The sequence below is a fragment of the Magallana gigas genome, chromosome 4, assembly GCF_963853765.1.
Source record: "Magallana gigas chromosome 4, xbMagGiga1.1, whole genome shotgun sequence".
Lineage (NCBI taxonomy): Eukaryota > Metazoa > Mollusca > Bivalvia > Ostreida > Ostreidae > Magallana > Magallana gigas.
Genome location: NC_088856.1, coordinates 38,231,752 through 38,258,573, shown reverse-complemented (window position 1 = coordinate 38,258,573; position 26,822 = coordinate 38,231,752). Strand labels below are relative to the sequence as shown.

The 26,822-nt window shown below is 32.4% G+C and overlaps 1 protein-coding gene and 1 long non-coding RNA gene across 3 annotated transcripts in view; one reads left to right on the top strand and one right to left on the bottom strand.

Annotated features, from left to right (window-relative positions):
* The window catches only part of LOC117688661 (uncharacterized), a 222,628-nt gene that overhangs the window by 195,460 nt on the left and 346 nt on the right, over positions 1 to 26,822 (bottom strand). The window contains exon 2 of one of the 2 annotated variants that reach the window (XR_010713185.1): positions 17,665 to 22,308. Coding sequence is in view for 1 of the 2 variants with exons in the window: in XM_034466827.2 (XP_034322718.2) it covers positions 20,491 to 22,308 (1,818 nt within the window). In the remaining variant the exon portion in view is untranslated. Of the gene's footprint in view, positions 1 to 17,580; positions 22,309 to 26,822 lie in introns of those variants that run through there. The other variant, XM_034466827.2, reaches the window with a different exon arrangement.
* On the top strand, positions 9,990 to 11,063 carry LOC136269587 (uncharacterized). Its single transcript, XR_010713186.1, has 2 exons — positions 9,990 to 10,128; positions 10,625 to 11,063. It is a non-coding gene; the product is annotated as an uncharacterized lncRNA (long non-coding RNA).

Genomic DNA, 26,822 nt, shown 5'->3' with positions numbered 1-26,822 from the left:
TCTTTTCCTAAATGTATGTCACATGACATACGAGTAACATTACAGAAGATAAAGCAAGTTTACACCAGGTAAACAACATCAGTTTTTAATGGAATCAAAATACTGAAAATACTGATAGACGGAGGCATCATTTCGGAGGAAATTAAACTAATGACAATATATGATTTTTTTTCATTTCAGGAAAAGCAGCGCGCTCACCGCTCATTATGTTAGAATATTCGCGAAGGGATTTAGTATTATAGCAATTTAAGGTCGCGAGGATATTTTTCAGGTTGACATCAGAGTTAGGTAGATAATATTAAAATAATTAGTGTTGTTCTCTTATCCTACCCTTATAAGCTTGTTAATATATCACTACTTAAATGCGTTTATTCTTTACAAAAAATGGAAAGAGGAAATTATGTTGCATCACAAAACAACATGGGAAACTGAACATGTTATTAAATGCATACAACTCGAACTCGAAAAATACAATGCAAATTATTTATGTACACATTTCTGTTCTTGTGTATATCAAGTTTAAGTTGATATTAGTTCCTGTGTATAGTGATTTGCAAACCCAAGGTAGAAAACGGCATATCCTAGAGGTTTCCACACCTGTTCAAGACAAAAGATAATCTCTAAATTGCAAACTACTTTGTCTAACTGTACAACACCCCCCCCCCACCCTCCATCCTTTTCTATCTTGCAGAAGGGGTTTCTTTATTAAAGAGAAAGAGAGAGTTCTAGGCGTAATTTTACGCACATTCATTTGAAATATACTGATATTATATATTCATAAAATTAGTATCCACAAAAGAATATAGTACATTGTGATTGAATCCAGCATGCAGTTTCAGTCAAAGTCCACGTGTTACCCCTGTTAATAAGGGAAAAAAGTCTCGTTCTAAGTTTTCATTTCAAGTAAGGAGAAATGAAGTATGCCTAACAACAAAGTAGTCTACACTGTTTGTGATGTTTTGATTTCAAGTAAAGAAAAAAGAGTATGTCTAACAATGAAGTACAGTCATGTATTCTACACTGTTTGTGATGTTTGATTTGAAGTAAAGAGAAAGGAAGCACGCCTATCAATAAAGTATTCTACACTGTTTGTGATGCTTTGATTTCTAGCAAAGAGAACAAAGTATGTCTAACAATGAAGTACATGTATTCTACACTGTTTGTGATGTTTGATTTCAAGTAAAGAGAAAGGAAGCATACTTAACAATGAAGAATTATACACTGTTTGTGATGTTTCATTCATAGATTGATATACTGTGTTTGTGAAGTTTAATTCGTATACTTCTTTTTTCTCAACAGAACTCTCTATCTCTCTCTCTCTCTCTCTCTCTCTCTCTCTCTCTCTCAATCATATTGAGAATTATCATATTAATTTTTAATCACTTCTATGTCCTTTTTCTTCAAACTCTTTTAATATTTTCATTTTATTCTTTTCTTAAGATATATTATTTATAATCCTAAAATAGATACAATTGATTTCCAATCTTCACTAACCAAGACTCTGGAAAACATGAAGAAACAAGAGACTGTGATCTTTGATAAGGTGTCGTTAAACGAAGGAAACGCATACGATAAGACATCCGGAGTATTTACAGCACCGTCCGATGGAATCTATTCTTTTTCATGGACAATATTAACAAAAGCGGGAAAATATTTTGTCTCCGAAATTGTGCAGAATGGCCAAAAAGTTGCATACAATAATTCCGATGGAAGGGGTCACTTTGGATGGCCTCTGTCAACCTCACATGCTAACATCAAAATGAAGAAAGGAGATAAAGTCTGGATCAGAACCAAGGACACAACGGGTCACTATGCCCATGGTGATGATTGGTGTTGTTTTTCTGGAATAAAATTATAGACAGTATATCTATATAAATATCAAAATAAAGCATTTGAAGGTTTAAAAAGTTCAATAGTTTTTGCATTTTCCTACTAGTATGCAAAGGAATTCATGACCGTCTTGAAATACAAAAATATAAAATATTATACATACACATTGTTCATTTTGTGGTTTTAAAATTGTACTCAGTACAGTGGCTTTAGACGCTAACGATAGTCTACCTCTTTAATTAATTCCAAAAGGAATGAGCTTGAAACAACATGGAGACGTATAAAACATTGCATGTACAATAACTAATGCAATAAATTACGTATAATTGCATACAGTGTATATTGAAACTTACAGGTTTAATAAAAATATTTGATGCCGAATTCAATAAATGCTTTTAACGAAACAAATTGTGTTTCTTATCAGGCTACAAAAATTATGAACTTTTTGCAAATTTAATTCATACGCACTTAAAAGCATTGAATATAATATCCCATCTTTCCGGTCCTGACCTTGAACGCCCGTTGATTACATTTATTCATAACGTTGTCTCAAGCTTCTTCATTTTGACAAAAAATTAACGCAAAAGTTTGATAGGAATGTTAGTTTCGGGCTATAAAGCATTTAGAAACAAGCGAAAGAGGAGGAGGGAAACGAACGCAAAAAAATTGTTTTGAAGCCGAGGCCCCGAAAGGTGTAATATTGACGTTCCATTATATTTACTTTTTGTGCAGGGGTGAAAACAGTGGTCTATATTTTTTATTGAATCAGATATTGTTTTCATTCTTTCGTACGGAATGGTATGAAGGAATAGCTTTTATCGACATAAAAGTATTTCTATAGTATTTTTTTTAAAAAACTTGCTGCCATGCCTCTTCTCCCTTCTGTTTCTCGATTTAATTTCCGGTAAACATCCACAAATATACAAATAATTGTGAATGTTTTTGATATGACACACTTCTGATCTGGTTCTAACATGGCAAACATAGCGCTTTAGACCAGGTATAGTGTCAAAGCTAAGAAAAAAACCATGAATGTATATTTTTCATTTTGACTTTAATTAATTGTAAAATATGCAGTTTGTGTACAAAATAGTTTGACAGTTCTATGACATTCTGACTTGGTAGCACACTGACTGCACTGGGAGAAAAATATGGTCACAATTCTGATACAGTCGGACCATCAATCAGTGAACAGTATTACAAGTCTCATAAAAAAAACATGGGCGAGTTCTTTTAGCTTTGAATAATATGAATAACATCATATTTGTTTTGAAAGAAAACATTATTTTAAGCTGCAGAGAATTTGGAAATCTTTTTTTCTAGATTTTAAAATAATAATGTTCTAAAGGTTTGTAAACACAACTCATGAGTAAGTCAACTGTAATACGACGGCATGTTAAGGCTTCCCGATTGATTTTACAGCGATATGTAGAAAGTCACTTGCCTGTACTTCATACGATATGACGTCATAATTAACTTTCACGTCACGATCTGCATTCCTGTCGATAGTTCTCAGGGAATGTATCTTAACGTTAAAAGTGAATTACATAAAACCAGTGTAAATCCGCATGTTACCTTTACATAGACTGCCGTTAATGCTAGACGTACAGAATTCATTCATATTAAAAACCGGCATCAAATACTTGGCAGTTTTATAGCTTCGCTTTGAGTAAAAGACTATTTATAAACTAATGGTTTTGAGACTCTTCCTGCTGCGTATAAACAACTGAATGAAGAAATTTTAAAAACCAGCTTGGCGCAGGTGAAAGATCAACACAATTTTAGAATATTTAACGTAAAATTGGTAGATAATATAAGTACCAATGTGAATCGTGCTTGGAAAACCTAAGGATTTACTGCGATTTTTTGTAAATCGCTCTTGATTGAATAAATGTGCTTTATTTTGATGATATTGCGAAATGTTTCATCAAAATCTGCCATAAACGACATATCTATTTCAAGCCTAAGCAAGAACTTCAAAGTATATGGCATAACAGACGATTTTTCTTTAAAATAATTATGATTATTAATTAATATTCATTTATCACCTGCGCCGATGCGATTTAAATAGATCATTTGCAATATAAGGTCTCGCCCGTCACGTGATTACAAAGTATTTATGACGTAACAAATGTTACATAGATTTTAAGAAATACTCCCGGTGAAAGTATTTTTGCCATGATTCTTATAATATCGTTTTCCAGCCGTATTTTAGCATCTGGACGCTTTAACATTGCTGCGTACACAAATTCTCGCCTTCCTCTACACCTAATGCATGTACTTCTAAAACAATTCAATTGACTACTAGAATTAGAAGCCATCAGCACTTTTTTCTCCTAACAAAAAAATATATTAAACAGAGAATTTCATTTTAACAACAATCGTCTCTCTGGAAGGAATAGAAGTATTAAATCATCAACAAAAACATGTAACTCCCATGCAATTCATAATATAGAGTGTACATTTACATGTACTTGTACAAAAATTTTAACATATGTAAACCTTTATTTTCCCTAGTTAAAAAGTCAATTTAGTTCACTTGAAGTGAAAAAGAAGACCATGGACAGAAATCAATTTCAAAAACCTTAATGAATTGAGTTTTTAGATAATATCCTAGGCTTAAAAAAAGAAAAAGAAAAAACGCATCCATGATATAAGCTGTCACATTTTACAACATGAATGATATCTGTCAATGATTAGTGCGATTATTTCAGTTAATACACAATGATGAAAATGGTGATAATGATGATGAAGATTAATGAGAGAAACGCCCTATGTACAATGAATTCAGCTGCTTATCAAGATTGGTAACAACAGAAATAAAATTTCATTCAAGAACTTTAACATGATGAAAACATTGATGTAAAAAATGAGAATATCCTCATTAGGTTCAGAGATTATGATCAAGAACATTCAGTTTTTCTAGTCCTATACATAACTTCACTATCACCAACAAGTTGCATTCCTTTTCTGTTGTTTATGGTTTTTCATTTTCATCATCGGTTTTCTGTTTCTTTCCCTGGACAGCTCCAACTACATGTACTTGAGGTCTACAGGAAAGAAATTACAACATCATTTCGTTTTTCTAATTTCTACACAAACCAATTGCTTTATACCACATTTTACATATAGCCATGTAAAATAAATATTTTAATAATATTTTAATAAGTATTCTGCTTAGACAGTACCTTTAGGTTAATTACGTAGGACTTCTTCCACAAATAAAAATTGTAGAAATTTCTTTTTCAAATTGCAAATTGCAAATTTTCAAATTACAAACTGATCTGGAAGTGATTTGATTACACTGACTACCAGCAACTAGTTCGATCTTTCCAATCATCTCTGATTTAAACTGAAAAAAAATTTAAACTATCAAACAGAATTTCATTCCAAATATTCATTTGAGTTTGAAACAATTGATTGATTTCAAACCCTGTCTGTAAGGTGGATATAAAACAACTTCATTGCCCACCCCCTCCTACAGTTCTCTTCTGGGCAGCTGGACTCTGGCATCTGGGGCAAAAAACTGAAATTATATAAAATGTACATCTAAATAAACAAAATGTTCATTTCTATCATAAATGCTTTAAAATTAAAACACTACTGACTGTGGTTTCATCAATATTTATGACCATCAATTTTCGTGGCTTTAATGAAAATTACAGTTTCTTGGATGCAAAAGTTTGCTAATTTTGATCCTTGTTTAATACAATATGTTACCAGAATTTGCTTTTCAATGAACATCAGAGTTCGTGGATCAACTGAACAAAGAAATCCATGAATAATGGTATTCAACAAATATTGATAAAACCACAGTTTTAGCCCAATCATTCCAATACATGCTTTGTATTCTCAATATTTCACACCAAAAAATATATAAAAATAACAAGTTGCTATTTGCAGAGATATGTATCTTAATTGATTTTGTTTTCCTCACATCCAAACTAATACAAAAAGACTTAATATCTGAATTCAACATGAAGTAAATACACAATTTCAAGAAACTTTTTTTCCCAATAAAACACCAGGACTTAATATATTTAACTAAAGATACCTAGAAGCTACCTGATCTGCTTAACAGGACCGTATCCCCTCTCACTGCGGGCGGCAATCATGAAGATTACGGCTGGTTTGGTTGTGTAGTCAAAGTGGGCAGAGGCCAGACTGTCAGCAGTCACGGTACATCTACATGAGGAGGCTTGGCCACAGTACAACTGCACAAATGCCAGCTGGACTCTAGTCGGTGATCTTTCCGGCTGGGTTTTGAGGGGGCTCCCATGAAAGATGTGCAACCTCCGTACTCAGCAAAAGTCACTCATGTGAATATTAGAGACAACAAAGTTGGCATCTGACCCATTAAGAACATTGACACATTATGTATGCTTTAAATGCTATGGGCATATTTATATCATTTGATCTATTTTGCAAATATTAAATGAAAATGCTGTTGCATGAATTGAATGTGATAAAGGTGTAAATTACAGATGCAAAGAAAAAAATAACGGAAATCCCCTGCCCTTTACAGAAGAATATATATCACGCCTTAACTCAAAACACGAACAATTAATCTAAAATGGTTTCCCATATGAAATTTCATATATATACATGTAGCTAAGCAAATCTGAATAATGCATAAAGAAAAAAAACACACTTTATTTTTAAACAAAAACTTAACACAGAAAAAAGGCAGGTACAAGAATAAGGAAGCAGATGATAGAACGATAGTAGAAGCAATTTCCATAGAAAAGAAAGTAAAACATATAGACAATAATTAAAAATAATTTTTTTTTTAAATTAAACGACCTCGGTAAGGTGTAAAAATGACGTTCTTTTCTTTTTTTCTTAAGCAAAGTTTTAAAACAATGGCCAATATATATATAAACATATATCTGTCTACTGAAGTGTTATCGTTGATTCTTTCAAAAGTTTTGTTATGAAGGAGTATATAAATTTATTAATTAAAGTATTTTTTTAATTTTGCAAATTAAGTTGCTGTCGTGCCACTTCTCCAATTATTTTCTTGATGACATTTCTCTTGCATATGTGTAAGTATACAAGTTGTACGTGGATTGTTTATAAATGTCCTTTGTCATCACACAAAATAACTTAGAATTGGATTAATACCAATGAATAATATGCTGCATTCTTTTCACAATGCTTTTATTAAGCTTAAAAAAATGAGAAAAAAAAACTTCAAGTCAGATTTCCAAAATACAAAAAAAAGCGCTTTTAATTAGACTTCAGCTCCAGTGTAAGAGTTAAGAAGAAAAAAACAAGAATGAGTATTATTATTTTGACTTTAATTTAATATTGTAAAATATACAGTTATGTACAAAGAGTATGCAATATCTTTGCCATTCTGACTTGGTAGCACACCTTGAAATTCCAATGTAGGCTAACATTCTGTGAACAGTATTACCATTCTCATGAAAAAAAAATATAGGCGAGTATTTTAGAGAGCATTATAGTTTTGAATAGCATTAGATTTGGGGTTTTTTTTCGGTGAAAAGAGAACATTTCGCCGGAAGTGTTTGAATTTGCAGTAAATTGAAAAATCAGAAAATTCTAAAACAACAATGTTGTATATGTTTTTACACACTTCATCCCCATCTCATACATTTAAGTCAAATGATAACAATAATTAAAATACACCAGCACTTAATTTCATTATAACGAAGAAATATAAGGCTTTAGCAAAGAATTTTACTAAATACAAGCATGAAATCCTTACCAATTTATGTAACTCCCCTGCATTTCTTAATATACACCTTAAAAAGAGTGTGTGTTCAAAAAATTTAAAGATGGTGGTTTTAGGATGATTAACGTCAAAGAATTTATTATGTCATTTAAACTGGTTTGGATGAAGATCATATTAAATAAATAGCAACATGCATTTAGTTTTAGACTTAGATATTAAGAACGATATTAAGAACAGTGCTATGTGTGAACGAATATTTTAAGAAAAGTTATTTTAAAAATGTACAAAATATATTTTTGAAGGATGATTTAGATGCATGAATATTTTTTTCTGATAAACCACTAAAACTAGAAACAAATATGTATATAGAACCACAATTTTTTTTACAAAAATATCTTACATGGAAGAAAAGCAATTCTTCATGAAAAATGGTTTGAGAAATGTTTTCATTAATGATGGTTCTTTCATGAACATACATGACTTCAATTTGATATATGTCTGTAGTGTAAAGTTTCTTGAACAATAAACTGATAGCAACTATAAGAGCATTGCTTAAAAAAAATACGGTTCCTGTTCCAGAAGTGTGTATGCCAAACATTATTTTAAAAAATATGTTCAATGTTATGAGCGAAAAAATCTAATGATCTATACACAATTCTTAATTAAAGATAATACTATCGAACCATTATGCAGAACAAATTGGAGCATTTTCTGAATTATAATTTAGGTAATTTGGAAAGGGAGATCATATTTTCCCTTCCCTTCCAAATCACTAAAAATACAAAATTTTAATGGATTTACATTGTATATCTTGAAATAACCATAGAAATTTAGCAACGATTTTTTTTACATAAGATAAAAAAACGGAAAGAAAAGAAAAATTTCAATTTCAACTAAAACATTGCACAGAAAAAGCAGATGATAGACAAATGAAAGAATCAAATACCTCTGGCGATGCTGACCTGTCCTTCTACCTTGCTGATCTTGATGGCGGAAGGGAATTTATTTTGCAATCCAAAGAAAATTTAAGTTCTGGAATTATTGGTTCCATGAATCAATCCTGGATATATTTTTTGCTTAATATTTTTCACTTGTTTGTGGTATGATAGTATTTAAAAAAAACTAATCAAAATAGTATTTGATATATAGTATATGTAGAAAATAGTTTTGATATCAAAAAAGAGTATGAATGTGTATCTAAAAACGGGTTTCAAGTGTTAAATACACTTTACTATTGACTTGAGAAAAAAAAATTATGATTAATGTAAATTGTATCTTAATTTAATTAATTATGAATTCCGTGGACTGTTTTTCTTCTTTTTACAGTGGAGCAATTTCTTTATAGTTGTTAATGATCTAAATCTAAGTTAATGTTTCTACAATAAACATATTCAAAAATTTCAGGAAGTGGTATTTTAGTGTTTGACTGTATATTCGTATTGTATGTATTTTCGTTAAAATGTTAATTATTCATCTCGGTAGAATTATCTGATAAACATTACGTAGTATTTTCCCTATATTCAAAATGAAATTCAAAACTTATGATATTACTTGTGTCATATTACTGTACAAGCATTTTCAGTGCACTTTCTATCTGATTTTAAGTTCCAATATTAAAATATGTACAATTAAAGAGAATAAAAATATGATCAGTTAATTTAAGTTTAGCAATGTGATTTTCTTGTTTAAAACTTGCACTCTGATCAAAAATGGAATTTTAAATAATCATTGTCAATATGGTAAAATTATTAGATAATATAGTTTTTGCGTCTCAATTATTTCATCTTATAGAACTCGGGGCTTGAGTAATCAGAAATTAATTTCAGGAAATATAAAAATATCAAAGGTAACGTTTATTTATCATTTGTGTAATAATTTTGTAATCAATTTAATCTACCATCATGTTCTTTTCTTTATCATATCTAACATGTTATTTTCCTACCAGTAAGTGTATATCTGCTACAATATGCGCTCTGATATATTTTTTCATTGAGAATCTTATTGAATGCTTTAAATGAAGGCACGGATCTTAATTATGAATTAAAAAGATTCGAATAGCCACTTGGGATAAGCGGAAGGCAACTGCCTTTTTTGTATTATTATAAAAAAAAGTAAGATAAAATGGAAATGTGTGAGCTGATTTCATTTGATTGGTTGCCAGCAAAGCTTTCAAAATTGACGCAAGTGAATAAAAAATCCATCTAATGATCGTTTAGCGCGAGGTGTTTGTAATTCGATAGTAAAAGTGGGTTGAGCTTTTGTATAAAAATTCGTCCCCAGCAAGGCAATGACAACAGTTGGTTTTTCTAATAAAAAATGATAAGGTAATATCTCACTCTCTCTCTCTCTCTCTCTCTCTCTCTCCTCTCTCTCTCTCTCTCTCTCTCTCTCTCTCATGATAAAATATGACTAAGTTATTGGGTTTTTTTTTATTTTAATTGTAAATTTGAAAATCATTTTCAGAATTCGCTATTTGTTGATGAGCTTCGCTCTTCTTGTGGCGGTAACTGCACATGAAACTCCACAACAAGTGGTGACTAGATACAAAAACTACAAGGCTATATGTGATGGAATAGGTTTTCAAAATGTGCGCTGCAAAGGTTCGGAAAAACATTTCATTTATAGATTTTGAATTTAGGATTGAGGAAACATATGGTAGTATGTATAGTCAGGGTCTCCATGACCCTTAATTATGACTATGTAGAAACGTCATGGAAACTCTTTCTTGTCCAATAGTGAAATTTCGCTCTAGAACTGACCGGGTACATGGCTTATTGTGATTTTTTTTAATTGAACGCTGCAAAGTACATGTATGTAATAAGAATTATTCGTTGCAACTTCCCGTTTAACACAAGTATTGATTGTTGAATTTTAAGCTCAGCCAATAACACGTAAAAGTAGTAGAAAGTCACTTCTGAGCAAGCTTTACCCAACATGCGCAATAGTACAAATTATTTAATAAAATACGTAAAAGTCTATAAGCTGGTGTTTTAATTCATATTAAGACTAATGACATCCATCTTTAACTGTTTATTTTAATATTACCATTTATTCTCTTTTTTCCCTAACACTATTTTATTTCTAATCCTAAAATAGATCCGTTTGCTTTCCACTCATCACTTACCAAGACATTGCAAAACTTGAAGAACCAAGAGACGGTGATCTTTGATAAAGTTTTATTAAACGAGGGAAACGCTTACAACAATATCTCCGGAATATTCACAGCACCGTTGGACGGGATCTATTCCTTTACATGGACAATGTTAACAAAAAGTGGAAAAAATTTCGTCACTGAAATTGTGCTGAATGGTCAAAAAGTTGCATTAAATCATACCGATGGAAGGGGTCACAATGTACATCCTATGTCAACCTCACATGCTAACATCAAAATGAAGAAAGGCGATAAGGTCTGGATCAGGACCCATAACACCAATGGGCAGTATGCCCTTGGAGGTTGGTGTTACTTTTCGGGAGCAAAATTGTAACACATTTGTAACAATACCAAAATAAAGCATTTGAAGCTTAACACATACAATTGTTTTTTTTATTTTTTAAATGCACGATATAGTCTTATAATGCATAGAAATTTGTGTGCCGACCAAATTATATAAGAAACAATACATTTTAATATTATATCAATTGAACCATTTGAGTTAATTTGTTATTTAAAAAATCTACAAAAACAACTCAAAAATGAAAATTAGCAAATAGTTTTCGATATAAATGAATACTACATTACGAATAAATGACACAATATTACATAGAATACGTTGGGAAATGTAATAATTCAGTCATAATCTAGCTCAAAAAGTTGTGCACTGTAGATATTGAGGGAGGAAAAAACTGTAGTCTTACAGCAGACCAACTCGAATTTGTTCTATCTTTAAAAAAACAAGTATTTCAAGGTATTTATCAGAATTTCACTGTCGCAAATATGGGATATTATTACTATGCAATGCGGACTCCCAAACCATGGCTTGAAACAATGATGATAATGTTCGGCAACGTCACAGAAACAATCTATATTGAAACTAAGAATCTAAAAGGGTCATTGTCACAATGTTTGTCAAATTCTATTTTTAGGGTCTTCCGTTTCCAACGGAAGACCCTCTTGTTATTCTACGGTTTCTTTTTCTTTATTATTCTTTTTTTTCTTTTTCTGACTTTTTTGGAGCGCTATTTCTCAAAAACTATCCAACCGATTCGCACAAAATTTTCAGGACGGATGAAACATGATCGGTGCTACATATTATAAATTTTTTAAAAGATGACGTTACTTCCGGTATCGATTTTGTAAATTTTTAAGGGTCATTTTGTCCACGCATCTCCTCCGAAACTAATTAAGATAGAAGCTTGAAATTTTTAGGGATTATAGATGAATGTATTTAGATGTTCCCCCATCCTTCCAATGGTGAAAATTTGTAAAGGCCTTAAAGCTCGCCTGAACCTGAAAATTGGCACCAAATTTTTTCACGAAATTTTTGCACATTTTCTGTGATATTTTTTGATGTATAAATATTTTGTTAAGACATGAAATACAAAAGTTGTTTCAAATTACACGGGCTTTCATTTGATATCAAGAAAAAGGGGCTGGCCCCTCAAATTAGGGGCCAAGAGGGCTGTAAAGTCTTCTTACAATAACTCTTTACTGAATAATAATTTGTTATCAATTATAGAAGCAAAAATGTTCATTGTTGGGCTGTTTATCTATACAGTACTATACCTAAGTCACATGTTACGTAATTAGGGGTTTCAAGGGGCCAGAAATTCAAAATTTCGATCATTAATATATGAAAAAGGAGAAATATTTTGAAAAGCATTGTAGAACAAACGTTGCTTAAAATAATGTTCTGTACAATATGCCACCTTAATGTTTTTGTTCATGAACCCATTTAGGAGATAAAGGGCCGGCCCCTAAAACACATTTGTAAAGATATCCTAAGAACGGTTAACATTTCATAAACACTTGTTGAACAAAATATGTTTATATCTGCAAGACCTTTAATTTGATATCAAGAAAAAGGGACTGGCCCCTTAAATTAGGGGCCAAGAGGGCTGTAAAGTCTTCTTACAATAACTCTTTACTGAATAATAATTTGTTATTAATTATAGAAGCAAAAATGTTCATTGTACAGCTGTTTATCTATACAGTATCATACCTAAGTCATATATTACGTAATAAGGGGTTTCAAGGGGCCATAATTCAAGACTATGATCATTAATATCTGAAAAAGGAGAACTATTTTAAATAGCAATGTAGGACAAAAGTTGTTCAAAAAAATGTTCTGAACAATATCAAACCAAACATTTTGTTGTTAGTGGCCCCGGTAAGGGGTTAAAGGGTCGGCCCCTAGAACACATTTGTACAGATATCTCGAGAACGGTTTACAATTCATGAACACTTGTAGAACAAAATATTAGCGAACACTTGTAGAACAAAATATTAGCGAGACCTTTCATTTGATATCAAGAAAAAGGGGCTGGCCCCACAAATAAGGGGGTACAAGGGCTAGTAAGTCTTTTTATGACAACTCTTTTCTGACCAATAATTTGATATTTATTATAAAGCAAAAAAGCAACTTTTATGAAGCTAAATTTAAAACTGAATCCGTTTTAAAATCAGACAATGCATTACAGAGATATCGGGGTTTAAAAATTGATTTTTCCGGAAATTTTGTTTCCACGTCCTTTATTTAAAAATAGTGTAATGTTCAAAGTAAAATTAACTCGTACCAAAAATAATTGTTAAGTCGTACTAAATCACATTCGGATTTTTTTGTTAAGTCGTTCTTGAAATCAAAAAGGTTTTTGTTAAATCGTACTTACAATCATTCGGGTTTTGTTAAGTCGAACCAGGAATAATTCGATTTTTTTCATCTTTTTATTTTAGTTACTCTTGTTATTGGTTTAAGAGCTCTGCTTCTTACAGGAACTTCCAGTTTTACTTCCGACATTAACGGAAGACCCACTCGTTGCTTTGCAACGAGCTTTGCTTTAGTTATTATTATTTTTTATTTTTTTATTTTTTTTCTGACTCCTTTTCTGCTTCATAACTCAAAAAGTTTTCAACTTATTTACTGTAAACTTGCAGGGATTATGTGCAATTATAATGTTTGAAGGATGTTAAAGTTTCCATAACAACGTCACTTCCGTTTTGACGTTACGTCATTTTTAAACTTTAAAAAAGTCATTTTATCCGCGACATTTCTCAAAAACGCTTAAAGATAGTCTTGAAATTTTTCTATGGTTATGAATTTGGCTATTTACATGTGCAATAAGGCTGGAAATGAAATTCCGTCACTTCTGGTCGAAACCGGAAGTATATCATATTTTCCGAAAATTAGAATTTTTTGATCAAATAAAAAACGTATACGAATTCTGTAGAGCTTTTAAAGCTGAACCTAATACTGATATTCGTTTGAAAATCAGACAATGCATTACAGAGATATCGGGGTTCAAAATTTGATTTTTCCGGAATTTTTTTTCCCGCGTCCTTGGTTTAAAAAATAGCGGAATGTTCAAAGTAAAATTAACTCGTACCAAAAATAATTGTTAAGTCGTACTTGAACACATTCGAGTTTTTTTGTTAAGACGCTCTTGAAATCGAAAATGTTTTTGTTAATTCGTACTTAAAATCATTCGGATTTTGTTAAGTCGTACCAGGAATAATTCGTTTCTTTTTCATTTTTTTATATTAGTTACTCCTGTTATTGGTTTAAGAGCTCTGCTTCTTAAAGGAACTTCCAGCTTTACTTCCGACATTAACGGAAGACCCACTCGTTGCTTTGCAACGAGCTTTGCTCTAGTTAGGGTCTTCCGTTTTCAACGGAAGACCCTATCGTTATTCTTCGGTTTCTTTTTATTATTATACTTTTTCTTTTTTTTCTGACTCCTTTTCGGCTTCATAACTCAAAAAGTTTTTCACCGATTTTTATGAAACTTTCAGAGATAATGTGAAATTATAATGCCTTAAAGATGTTAAAGTTTCTATAGCAACGTCACTTGCGTTTTTACGTTACGTCATTTTTAAAAATTTCATAAAGTCATTTTGTCCGCGACTTTTTTCAAAAAAGCTTCGATATAGAAAGTTGAAATTTTTCGAGCTTATATATTGATCGTTTTGCCTCTGTTATAAGGCTGGAAATAAAAATCCGTCACTTCCGGTTGAAACTGGAAGAAAATCAAATTTTTCGAAAATTTGAATTTTTTGATCAAATACAAAACGTACATGTATTTTGTAGAGCTTAATAAGCTGAACCTAACACTGAAAACTGTTTTTAAAACGGATGATGCAGAACAGAGTTATTGGGGTTTAAAAATTGATTTTTTCCGGAAATTTTGATTCCGCGTCGTTGGTTTAAAAAATAGCGTAATGTTGAAAGTAAAATTAACTCGTACGAAAAATAATTGTTCAGTCGTACTTGAACACATTCGGATTTTTTTTGTTAAGTCGTTCTTGAAATTGGAAAGATTTTTGTTAATTCGTACTTAAAGTCATTCGGATTTTGTTAAGTTGTACCAGGAATAATTCGACTTTTTTCATCTTTTTATTTTAGTTACTATTGTTATTGGTTTAAGAGCTCTGCTTCTTACAGGAACTTCCAGCTTTACTTTCGACGTTAACGGAAGACCCACTCGTTGCTTTGCAACGAGCTTTGCTCTAGTTCTATTTCTTTTTTTATTCTTTACAATGCTTATGGAATGCAATTCTAATAATCAAATAAAATTCACGGAGAGTTATAAACAAGACACAGAGCTCACAATTCTATATCATGTACACGAGGCCCTGTCTTTGTTTACATAGGTTAATATACCAGTAAAAATCCTTTAAAAGCAGATTTTTCTATCTTCATAATTATTCATTCTAAGCATAAATTAAAAATTCCTAACATTTAACAGATTCATTTTAGGTCTAAAACTGGATTTGTACTTCAACATTCATAATGTGAACAAAAGCTTTATTTAAATACCAAAAAATTGTAATCTCTGTAACTCGTTTATATAACTCAACAAATGGGTATCAAATGTTGGTTGCAGGTTTGGGGTCGATTTCTTTGAAAAGTGATGAAATATTTTCAAATACATTGCCAATTTTATCAATAACTTGCAATAACAATGATTACTTTAAAATGTAATTATTATTATTTACTTTCATTAATGCAATTAATTACATTAATTACTTCAGTTTTATTTTTTAATCTTGAGAACATATACATATATAAACAGCATTAGGATATAAAAGGCTTTATGTACGGTAACGTTTTGAAGGTTGTATTTCAGTTTAATGATCAAATATAATTTTTTGAAAATGTCTAGAAAAATTTTCTTTAACATTAAAATCATCAAGTACCATTGAGTTAATGTTTATTTCTGAGCAATTTTCTCTCTATAGTGAATTAATTTTTATTCACATAAATATGTTTATTCAGAAAGAACAACTTTCGTCAGTACAGCATATCAGTATATAGATAATAATGGCTATAATTCACAAGAATGTGATATTTAGACTCCATCGAGTATACAACAGGGGAGTTCTTGGGTATTTGAGGAGTTCACACCTCGACAAAGTTAGACCTTTACCTATTGCCTTGGGCAGTGTGTCATGCTGTATAAACATATTAAACATTATGAGACATTTAATTATTGTATAAATAAAAGCCTATGCAAAACATGCATCATTATAAGACACCTTTTTTATATTACAAAGTTGAGAAAAAAGTAATTGAAATGTAATTGAGAAGAAATTGAAAATACACAATGTTTTTGGAATGTATTTAAATACAATCAATTACTTGTATTTGAAGACAAACTCAATTACAAATTACTTCCAATTTCTTTAAAACATGTAATTAATTACACTAAATTAGAAATACTTTTTTTCAATTACCCCATCCTTGTTTGGTTGCCTATTACTGAGACATTATATAAATAGTGCCTGTTTGGGAGGGTAACAGTTAAAATTGACACCCCGAGAAAACCATTGTCAACCGACGCGAAGTGGTTTTCGAGGGGTGTCAATGCGCAAAATGTTGAAACAATCTCTCTCTCTCTCTCTCTCTCTCTCTCTTTCTCTCTCTCTCTCATGATATCATATTACTAAAAGTTTTGTTTTTACTTTTATTGTAAATTTGAACTCTCTCTCTCTCTCTCTCTCTCTCTCTCTCTCTCTCTCTCTCACAATATTATTTTATTAAAACTTTTGTTTTTACTTTGATTGTAAATTTGAAATTCATTTTCAGAATATACTATTTGTTGATGAGCTTCGCTCTCCTTGTGGCGGTAACTGCAAATGAAACGCCACAACAAATAGTGACTAGATACAATAATTACAAGGCAATATGTAATGAAATGGGTTTTGAAAGTGTGCGCTGTAAAGGTTTGGAAAAACAATTCATTTTTAAATTTTGGTTTTAGGATTTGATTGATAAAACATATGGTATTATTTAAATGATAATGAAATAAATAATTATTAGTTTTTCATGGCCCGTTTGACTACTAGTATGTAGAATCGTCATAGAAACTCTTTAAGCCCAACAGTAAAATTTCACTGCACAACTGACCGTGGTACACAGTTTATTCTGCTATTCTTTTTTTTAAATTGAAAGCGGCAAAGTTCGTAATAAGAATTTTTCGTCGCAACTTATCTATTAACCCTAGTATTGATTGCTGCATTTTACGCACAAATTACCTCGCGCAATTACACATAAAAATGGTAGATTGCGACATCTGAGCAGGTGTAAAGAAGAATAATGCCCCCCCCCCCCAAGTTGTAGATTAATTGGATGTTTTTTAAGAAAAAAGACCCATGGGTTATTTCGTTATGTTAAACATGATATCAGACTTTATTTTCCTCAGCTGATTTTGAAGTTATATGCACCGACGCTACATATAGTTTTTCATATCCGTAACAAACTCACAGAAACGCACCTACATTACCACAAAATTTATTGTTAAAACTGTTCTCTTGTCGACATATGGAGGGAAAATGACGCTGCACTAGCGTAGACATCTCCTGAAGAGTACTTATTACATAATCATAAATAATTCTGAACAACATTTTATATAGCTTTATTACATGTATCTTAAAACGATATTTGATTTACAAATTTTGCACAGCTTGCTGAACTATATTTTACCGCAATTTTACAATTGAATGGACAAAAAATTGCAATGTTTACACGAATATGATAAAACATGTGTGCATGTGTTGCATAACCATTATGTCATTGAAAAAAAGAAACAAAAAACACATTCATACACAATGAAAAATTAACATTCTCTCTCAGAGAAAATTGTGGGATGATTAACGATATAAATCCCTGAAATGAGCCCAAAGCCTTAGGGACCACTGGTGATACCCCTACAGCCCAAATTTGAGACCAAAAAATGTATGCTCTATAGGTTCCCTACACTCCCTTGCTACATGTATTCCTTAGATGCACACTTCAAAGACAATGGAGATAACGGCCCATCTTTTACCCTTATATCATTGTTAACATTTAAAAAATGACAAAATAAGGGTGAGTTATATTAATACTCTTAGATGTGATAGACACCCTCTAACGCTTGTTATGAACACATGGGAAGGTACTATACATTATCCTAGTGATTCTAGATATATGAGATATAAACCCCTGAAATGAGCCCAAAACCCTCGGGACTATGTGATGGTACCCCTGCAACCCAAATTTGAGACCAGGAAATAATAGCCCTATAGGTCCGCTTCACTGCCATGGTATTCCTTTGATGCACACTTAGATATCCGAGAAAATGATCGAACTTTTAGCCCTATGTCATTGTGAAATGCTAAAAAAAAATCAAAGGTCGGGCATGCTATTTGGACCTTTTAATTATCATATCTTTTTTTTCCTCGAAGGGTCATGTCCAAACATGACTTGGACAAAATAATCCCCATTTCACCTTGGGATTGATATTTTGGCCGTTTTGTGCGACAGGCGCTATTTCTTTTTATTAGAATAAAATCACCATGGTAGACTTCTGTTCATGTTATTATTGTAATGATAGGAAATCTTTTTAATATTCGATTCATGTTGTTTCCGAGGTAGTAAAAAGAAAAGGGGATAATATTTTAAACACAAGCATGTTTAACTTTGATGTAAACATACTATCTTTTTTTAGGGGGGGGGAGGGGACAGCTTTAAAAAAGTGTCAGGATTGTTTGCCTAGACGGTCGCTTCCAATTTACGACGAATATCTACAAATGTGTGATTTGGTAAGAATATACAACAAATATAGTTGTAAAACCTATAAGTACATGTATGTGTAGTACCTCATACACCTAGTAATGTGCTTTATGTTGTTTTATATATTATCATACATTTTCATGCTACTTTATAGGACGCGTTGAGTTTTCCATTTTTAATAGGACTGCACTTAGGATAGCATTATTTTCGTAACTTATGACCCGTATGGACACATACTGATTTGATTTCTATTAAGTACAGACGCATGTTTAACTCTTATCAAGGCGAGCTTTACTGCCTCTGAAGTTGTCAATACTCGTACAATTATTGATACATTACTCATCTTGAAATTGAAAAAAAGATGTCGATAATAAAACATCTTCGCTAGCCAAGGGTTTTCGGTCCACTTTGCTCCCCATAAACCCAAATAAATATATTTTCTTCTCGAGTACTCTCAGTACTTTGATGATCTTCTTTATTGGCCGTTAGCTTTTTCGGGCGTAGTGGCTGCTGTTAGTGGCTGATAGTTCCAGCCTAGTAATAATGCCTAACAATGTGGTAGAAAGCCACATCTAAGCAGGCTTTACCCAGCACATTTGCGCCATATTTAAAATTATACGAAAAACTCTAACAGTTAGTGTTATTAATTCATATTAAAAATTATGATATTAATTTTTAATCTTCTCTGTGTCCTTTTTCTTCAAACTCTTTTAATATTTTCATTTTATTCTTTTCTTATAAGATAAATTATTTATAATCCTAAAATAGATACAATTGCTTTCCAATCTTCACAAACCAAGACTCTGGAAAACATGAAGAAACAAGAAACTGTGATCTTTGATAAGGTTTCGTTAAACGGAGGAAGCGCTTATGATTATACTTCCGGAATCTTTACAGCACCGATGGATGGAATCTATTCCTTTACGTGGTCAATAATAACAAAATTTGCATATAATTATTCCGATGGAAGGGGTCACGATGGATGGCTTACGTCAACCTCACATGCTAACATCAAAATGAAGAAAGGCGATTAAATGTGGATTAGAGTCCAAGTAGCCTGAGGGCAGTATGCCCATGGTGGAGATTGGTGTTCTTTTTCTGGAGTAAAATTGTAGTATATTTATAGGGATATCAAAATAAAGCATCTGAAGGTTTAAAAATTTCAATAGTTTTTGTATTTTCCTATGCAAAGGAATTCATGACAGTTTTGAAATACAAAAATATGAAATATTAGATGTATACATTGTTTAATTTTGGTTTTAAAATTGTACTCAGGACAGTGGCTTGAGATGATGATAATTGTCTATCTCCTTAATTAATTCAAACGGGAACGAGCTGGAAACAACATAGAGACGTATAAAACATTGCAAGTACAACAACTCATGCAATACATTACGTAAAATTGCATACTATGTATATTGACACTAACAGGTATACTAATAATATATGGAAGTGTCCCATACCAACTTAAAAAGTAAAAAATTTCCCATTCAGACACTCTTGAACAGCTACATCAGTGCATCTCATCTTGATAAATTTTAAACATCAAAAAGATATTCAGGAAACCTGTCGTATGAAAGACAAAATCACAAACTGTTCAGAAGATATCTGATCAGAAGGAAGAGTCTTGTATTGTGTTCAATTGTTGATAAAAGATGACAAAAAAAAGCAAACCAAGTTGGTGGAATACGATGGACTCTATTTTCGAACTTCTGAATTCCCTCCCAAAAATTATTATCATCAGCTAATGAGCTATTTTTAGACATGTTCTACCTCTGATGACCTGACAAGTTCCAAATAAAATTGATGCAGGAGGCTGTTTTGCTGTAAAAGGAGTTCTTCAGTTTCACCTAAGTCCAGCACAGAAATCTTTTGAAATGCACACTTTGTCAATGTAAAGGATTCTTGGTTCTTACTTGCAACAACAACAACAACATGAACTGCAACATTTTCATTCACAAAAATTTGTTTCACCACATTTAAAGCTTGACCAATTGTATCACCTCGATGCATAGCACCAGTTGCCACTTGAACAAGATACAATGTTTTTTCCTCAACTTTGACCCTTTTAGGTGACGAACACCCTTCCTTTTCATCAGAGTCAGTATAATAGACAAAGTAATCTATTCCCATAAAATTTGGTATTTTTGAATATACCAAAAATCTATCATATGACTTTGCACAGTGTTTAATAAAAAGAGAAAATAAGGCAACATTTCTTTCATGACCTTTCAGATTGTTCGGTACATCTTGATAGTGCAAAGACAGGTCTTTTGTGTAACATTCAACGAAGTTTTTAGCAGGAATATATTTCATTTTCCAAGATGATTGTGACACTTCTTGTTTTGTCTGTGATGGCTGATACAATGTATTACCACCCCTTTCCGGCAGAAGTACTCCTTGCTTTTTTTGAGACTCAACAAACAATTTTTCAAACTCCTTTCTAGCTCCACCATTCTGAAACATAATCTGCAAAATTTTATCAGAACTAATTTTTGCATTGTGAATCATCTCTTCCAAATGATACGGAAACCTTTCTCGCCAACAGTTTGCCAAGTTTGGAATTAAATGTCGAATTTTTACACAACGATCACCAACATCCAAATCCATCCTTGCATACTCAAGGTTACTTTGTAGATCCTCAGCTTGGACTCTGTAGTACTGAACTTCAAATATGTTGATCCCTATACTAAATTCCTGTGCCTCTTCCCATTTCATGATAATTTCCCTTTTGTTTGGAATGAAATTGAGCAGAACAGCAGTGTGAAGTTGAAACCTGGAATACTCAGGACTTTCACAACTTTTACAATTTGCGATTTTGTGTTGTTTTTCTTTTGTGAACTGTGCAAAAGCATCATACACTGTTCCATCTGTTCTCGTGTACATATCCTCCAAAACACTGTTCAATAATCTGGGCGTCATTATGTATTCTTTTGAGAACTCATTATACACTTCCTTTCCTTTTTCCTTTAGACTAAGTCTATGATCATAACTCTTATCCTCCCTGTCTTTTTTTGCGATCAAGTACTCCAAGGACCCCTTCCAAATATCTACAAAGGAGTCCTCATCAAGCTGAAATTTTCTTCCAAATTCTGTAAATTTAAGTGCACTTGCAGTGAAGCCTGTTTCAATGAGAATAAACTTTGGTCTTTTAACTTGTCGTTCCACAATCTTCTTCATCTTGTTTAGATAATGTGTATTATAGAGAGTTAAATGATCAACAATAATACAGTCATTATCTTTGAACTTTTTTGAATGAGCGATGAAAAATTCCAAATCTTCATCTCGCTTTTCAATTTCGTTTACATCAACATAATGAACAGAGAGGTCATCATTTTCTCGACACTTTAAAATATAGTAAATCGCTGATGATGTCTTCCCCAAACCTTCAATTCCATTCAAATAGATCAAGGTAGTCTTTTTTGCTCTGTTATCCTCTATTGCCTCCACAAACTTCTTATGAAACTCTGTCTTTATAAAGTATCTTCCCTCCTCGAAGTCATTTACATTGGCTAAAAAGCTTTCTTCTTTATCGTCAAATACATGTCTTAGAATATTTGCTTCAAATTCCTGAGCCTGAAAAATAAATTGAGTAAGCATGTATATGGTACTGATAACTCCTGATTGATATTAAGAAAATTCTGTAATACTTGCCCCTATACTATGTAGGTTCATCATGTGGAGTTTTATACCTATAACTGTAATCATAAAATGTAAGATGTTGATGCCAAGGCCCTGGTCATGATATACATAATACAGTCCCTGAAACATTTTACTTCCCTCATGGACAGGGAGTGAACAGTAAGCGAACGCAGAGTGCACGGTGAGCAAACGCTGAATGGAATTGAGTAAGCGGCTGTGAACGGTGAGCTCACACAGAACGCAGAGTGCAAACGGTAGCAAAATGTGAATGGAAGATGTATGATTGGTTCGAACAACTTGGGTTTATCCTCCGTCTCTTACTTCAACAAGAATAGATATTAAAATATATAGTATTGTTTTGTTATAAACTTCTGCAAGAACAAGTGCTTTCAATTTCATGCATTAAAATTTGGTCAAGGATTGAAACAAAATTAAAACTAAAATTATCATTAAGATGAAAGAACTGTAAACGTAATCTAAACTCATTTTATTGATGATTGATAATTTAATGAATTCCTAAAGAAGTAATTTGTCGCAAGTAGGGAGAATGTTTTAAACTTGCCAAATAAAATGGAAAAAAATCAACACATGTAAATATAAAATGAAGATTTTTAATTTTTCCAAGTTGTGTTTACAAAATTGTAGGGACATGCTATCATAGTTAACATTACAGATTACAAAGCTCACCAAGACTAGGCATCATCGTTTTGAGACCACCTTTTTCATATTATATGAAAATCATAGTTAATCATGTTAATGATCTTGGATGTTCATGGATACTGTTTTGACACAATATCGTATATCATATGTAAATAAAAGTTTGAAAATCATATGTTCATTTAATACTGTATTGTAAGATACAATGTTTATCAATACAATAATATAAAAATTGATATTGCATCCTATGATACTATACAATATATATCATATGATACAATATAATACTGTAATATATAATAATACAAAATGATATTGTAACATACGCTATGACATTGTATCAAGATATGATATTGTATCATATATTATGATATGGTTTTGTATCTTGTAAAACATTGTATTTGATCACATAATACAATATCATAATATATATGATACAATATAGTATCATATGATAAAATATCATATCACATAATAAATCACAAAATTGTAACATATGATATTATATTGTATGATACAGCCCGATATTGTATTGTATGCCATAATATTTTGAAGCCCCTCTCCAATAGCAATGAAAATAGACGGGTGTTCAAAATATCGCGGCCATAATATTTTGAACCCCCTCTCCAATAGCACTGAAAAATAGAGGGGTGTTCAAAATATCGCGGCCATAATATTTTGAAGCCCCTCTCCAATAGCACTGAAAAATAGAGGGGGGTTCAAAATATCGCGGTAATAATAGTTTGAACCCCCTCTCCAATGGAAATTGGAAATAGGAGGGGGGTTCAATATATCGCGGCTATAATATTTTGAAGCCCCTCTCCAATAGCACTGAAAAATAGAGGGGGGTTCAAAATAACGTGGCAATAATATATTGAACCCCCTCTCCAATGGGAATTGGAAATAGGAGGGGGGTTCAATATATTGTGGCCATAATATTTTGAACTTCCTCTCCATTGGCAATGAAAATTAGAGGGGGGGGGGGGTCAAAATATCGCGGCCATAGTATTTGAACCCCATTCTAAATGGGAATTGGAAATAGGAGGGGGGTTCAATATATCGTGGCCATAATATTTTGAACCCCCTCTCCAATAGCAATGAAATTAGAGGGGGGTTCAAAATATCAAAGCCATAATATTTTGAACCCCCTCTCCAAAGGGAATTGGAAATAAGAGGGGGGTTCAAAATATTGCGGCCATAATATTATGAACCCCATCTCTAATAGCAATGAAAATAAGAGGGGGTTTCAAAATATTGCAGCAATAATATATTGAACCCCCTCTCCAATGGGAATTGGAAACAGGTGGGGGGTTCAAATATATCGCGGCTATAATATTTTGAACCCCCTGTCCAATAGCAATGAAAATTAGAGGGGGTTCAAAATATTGCGGCTATAATATTTTGAACCCCCCTCTCCAATGGGAATTGGAAATAGAAGGGGGGTTCAATTTATCGCGGCCATAATATTTTGAACCCCCTCCCCAATAGCAATCAAAATTAGAGGGGGGTTCAAAATATCGCGGCCATAATATTTTGAACCCCCTCTCCAAAGGGAATTGGAAATAAGAGGGGGGTTTAAAATATCGCAGCCATAATATTTTGAATCCCCTCTCCAAAGGGAATTGGAAATAAGAGGGGGGTTCAATATATCGCGGCCATAATATTTTGAACCCCATCTCCATTAGCAATGAAAATTAGAGGGGGGTTCAAAATATCGCGTCCATAATATTTTGAACCCAGGGTTCAATATTTCATGGGGGGGTTCAATATATCGCAGCGATATTTTGAACCCGTGTTCAATATATCGTGGGGTTCAAGATATTATATGACACCAGTCATTTTGGTTCTAAAATTATAGTAGCTGGAAGTTTATATTTATAACATGGAACGATAGTCTAACATAATCTTATTCGTATTTTCTGCTACATTACTTCATTTAAACAATACAGAACTTATTTGTGTGGTTATTAAGTGGGTTTTTTCACGTTAAAAAACTTTTAAGCATATTTTGTTTTCTTAATCATAGAATATATTAAGTAAAGAGCGGTTTAATATACCATAATTTTCACAAGTTGTTGAAATTAATTGATCAGTTACAAATTATCTATCTACACTTTGAAGGAAGCAAGGGGTAGTGTCACTTACGTAATCAACCAATTAACACTACCATGCCAGCCCCCAGGCGTTCACTCAACCATCCAGGTATAGTCCACGCGGAGCTAATACGCTTGATCGGCCATGTGTGCACTTCGAGAGATCAAGAACTTCGAGAGATTGGAGTTTGAGAGGTCAAGAGTTAATTTGCTTAGTTGTATAGAGAAAAAAATAGGGACCGTGATTTCACTTCCAGAGATCGAAGTTCAAGCCATCAAGTGTCACTTGTATATCATACAATATCATGTGATATAATAATATATACACATTACACAAATCGGAACCGAACCGAAATCCGGAAAAACAGAACCAAAACCGAACCGAACAAATTGTTCCGCGGTTCTCGGTTTTTTCGGGTACCCGTGACAGCCCTAATATATACAATATCATATTATACAATATCATTTCATAATTCACAAAATTATTTACATTTCATCAGCATGACAGTTTCAAATCATGAACTTTGACCTTTTTAATTATAAAATGTCTTCGGCAAAATCATTTGAATTTTTTTAAAATAAAAGACTTCAGTATAGTGAACAAAATGCTACTAAACTTTCGTACAAATCCTAAAAATTGCAAGCCGCAAACCTTACCTTAAACCTGAACAGTGAGCAAACGCTAAATGTTCTGTGAACTGTGAGCGCACGGTGAACGCTTTGTAAACGGTGAGCGCGAACGGAGAGCGCAAAACTGTGAATGGTGAACACACAGTGAGCAAACGCAAAAATGGGAAAGTAGAATGTTTCAGGGACTGTATAAGCAGAAAGCTTCACATCATCTTTATGTATACAAGTAGTTTGGTTTTAGAGTACTTGGGGGAATTCAGGTTCTCTTATCCTTAGTCAAAAGTGTTGTTATCAATCATCTTAAAGCTGCTTTGTTTGATTTTTTGGTCATTACAGTATCAAATAATTTTCAATACAAACCAATTAGCTTAGGAAGTTAGACTTAACATTTCACATATTTACACCAGCAGAATTAGTATCCTTTCAAATATAGAAATGTTCAAAGTAAATAAAAATAATTTCACTATGGGAACACAAAAAATGCATCATGGGTGTGTATACAAAAGGGAACCATTTGAATTGTCCCCAAATCAATTGGTCTTATTCAACCTGCATATTATGCATCGATTGTAAACAAAACAAACTTCATAACTAAGTTGAGAGGACAAAATGTACACAGGTTAATTTTTGATTTTCAAACACATTTCATATTCATAGCAAAATTCAAACTCACAGGGTTCTCATTAACATTTAGAGTAGGTGGAGGAAAATAAACAGTAGGCGGCACTCTTGAGGGCCGCAGGCCCGAACTGAGGGCCAGAGGCCCGATGGGGGTGAGTCCGAGAGGGGTTTTTCCCCCTTTCGGCAATAGGGGGGTACGAAAATTTTTAAAATTTACATTGCAGGAGGTGGCATCTTGGACCTCTCTGGGCATATTTTGACCTGTTTTATTTGTTCACAATATAGCACTTTTTAGGGGTCCATTTTGCAAAAAAAAAAAAACAAAAAAACCTCATAGGCATAGCACAGAGCCTATCAATCTGACTTTCTTGATTTATATATTTAAATACTTTTTAAACAATTTTTTTGTTGTAGCAGTTGAAAATCTTGTTTGATTAAATGTATTGA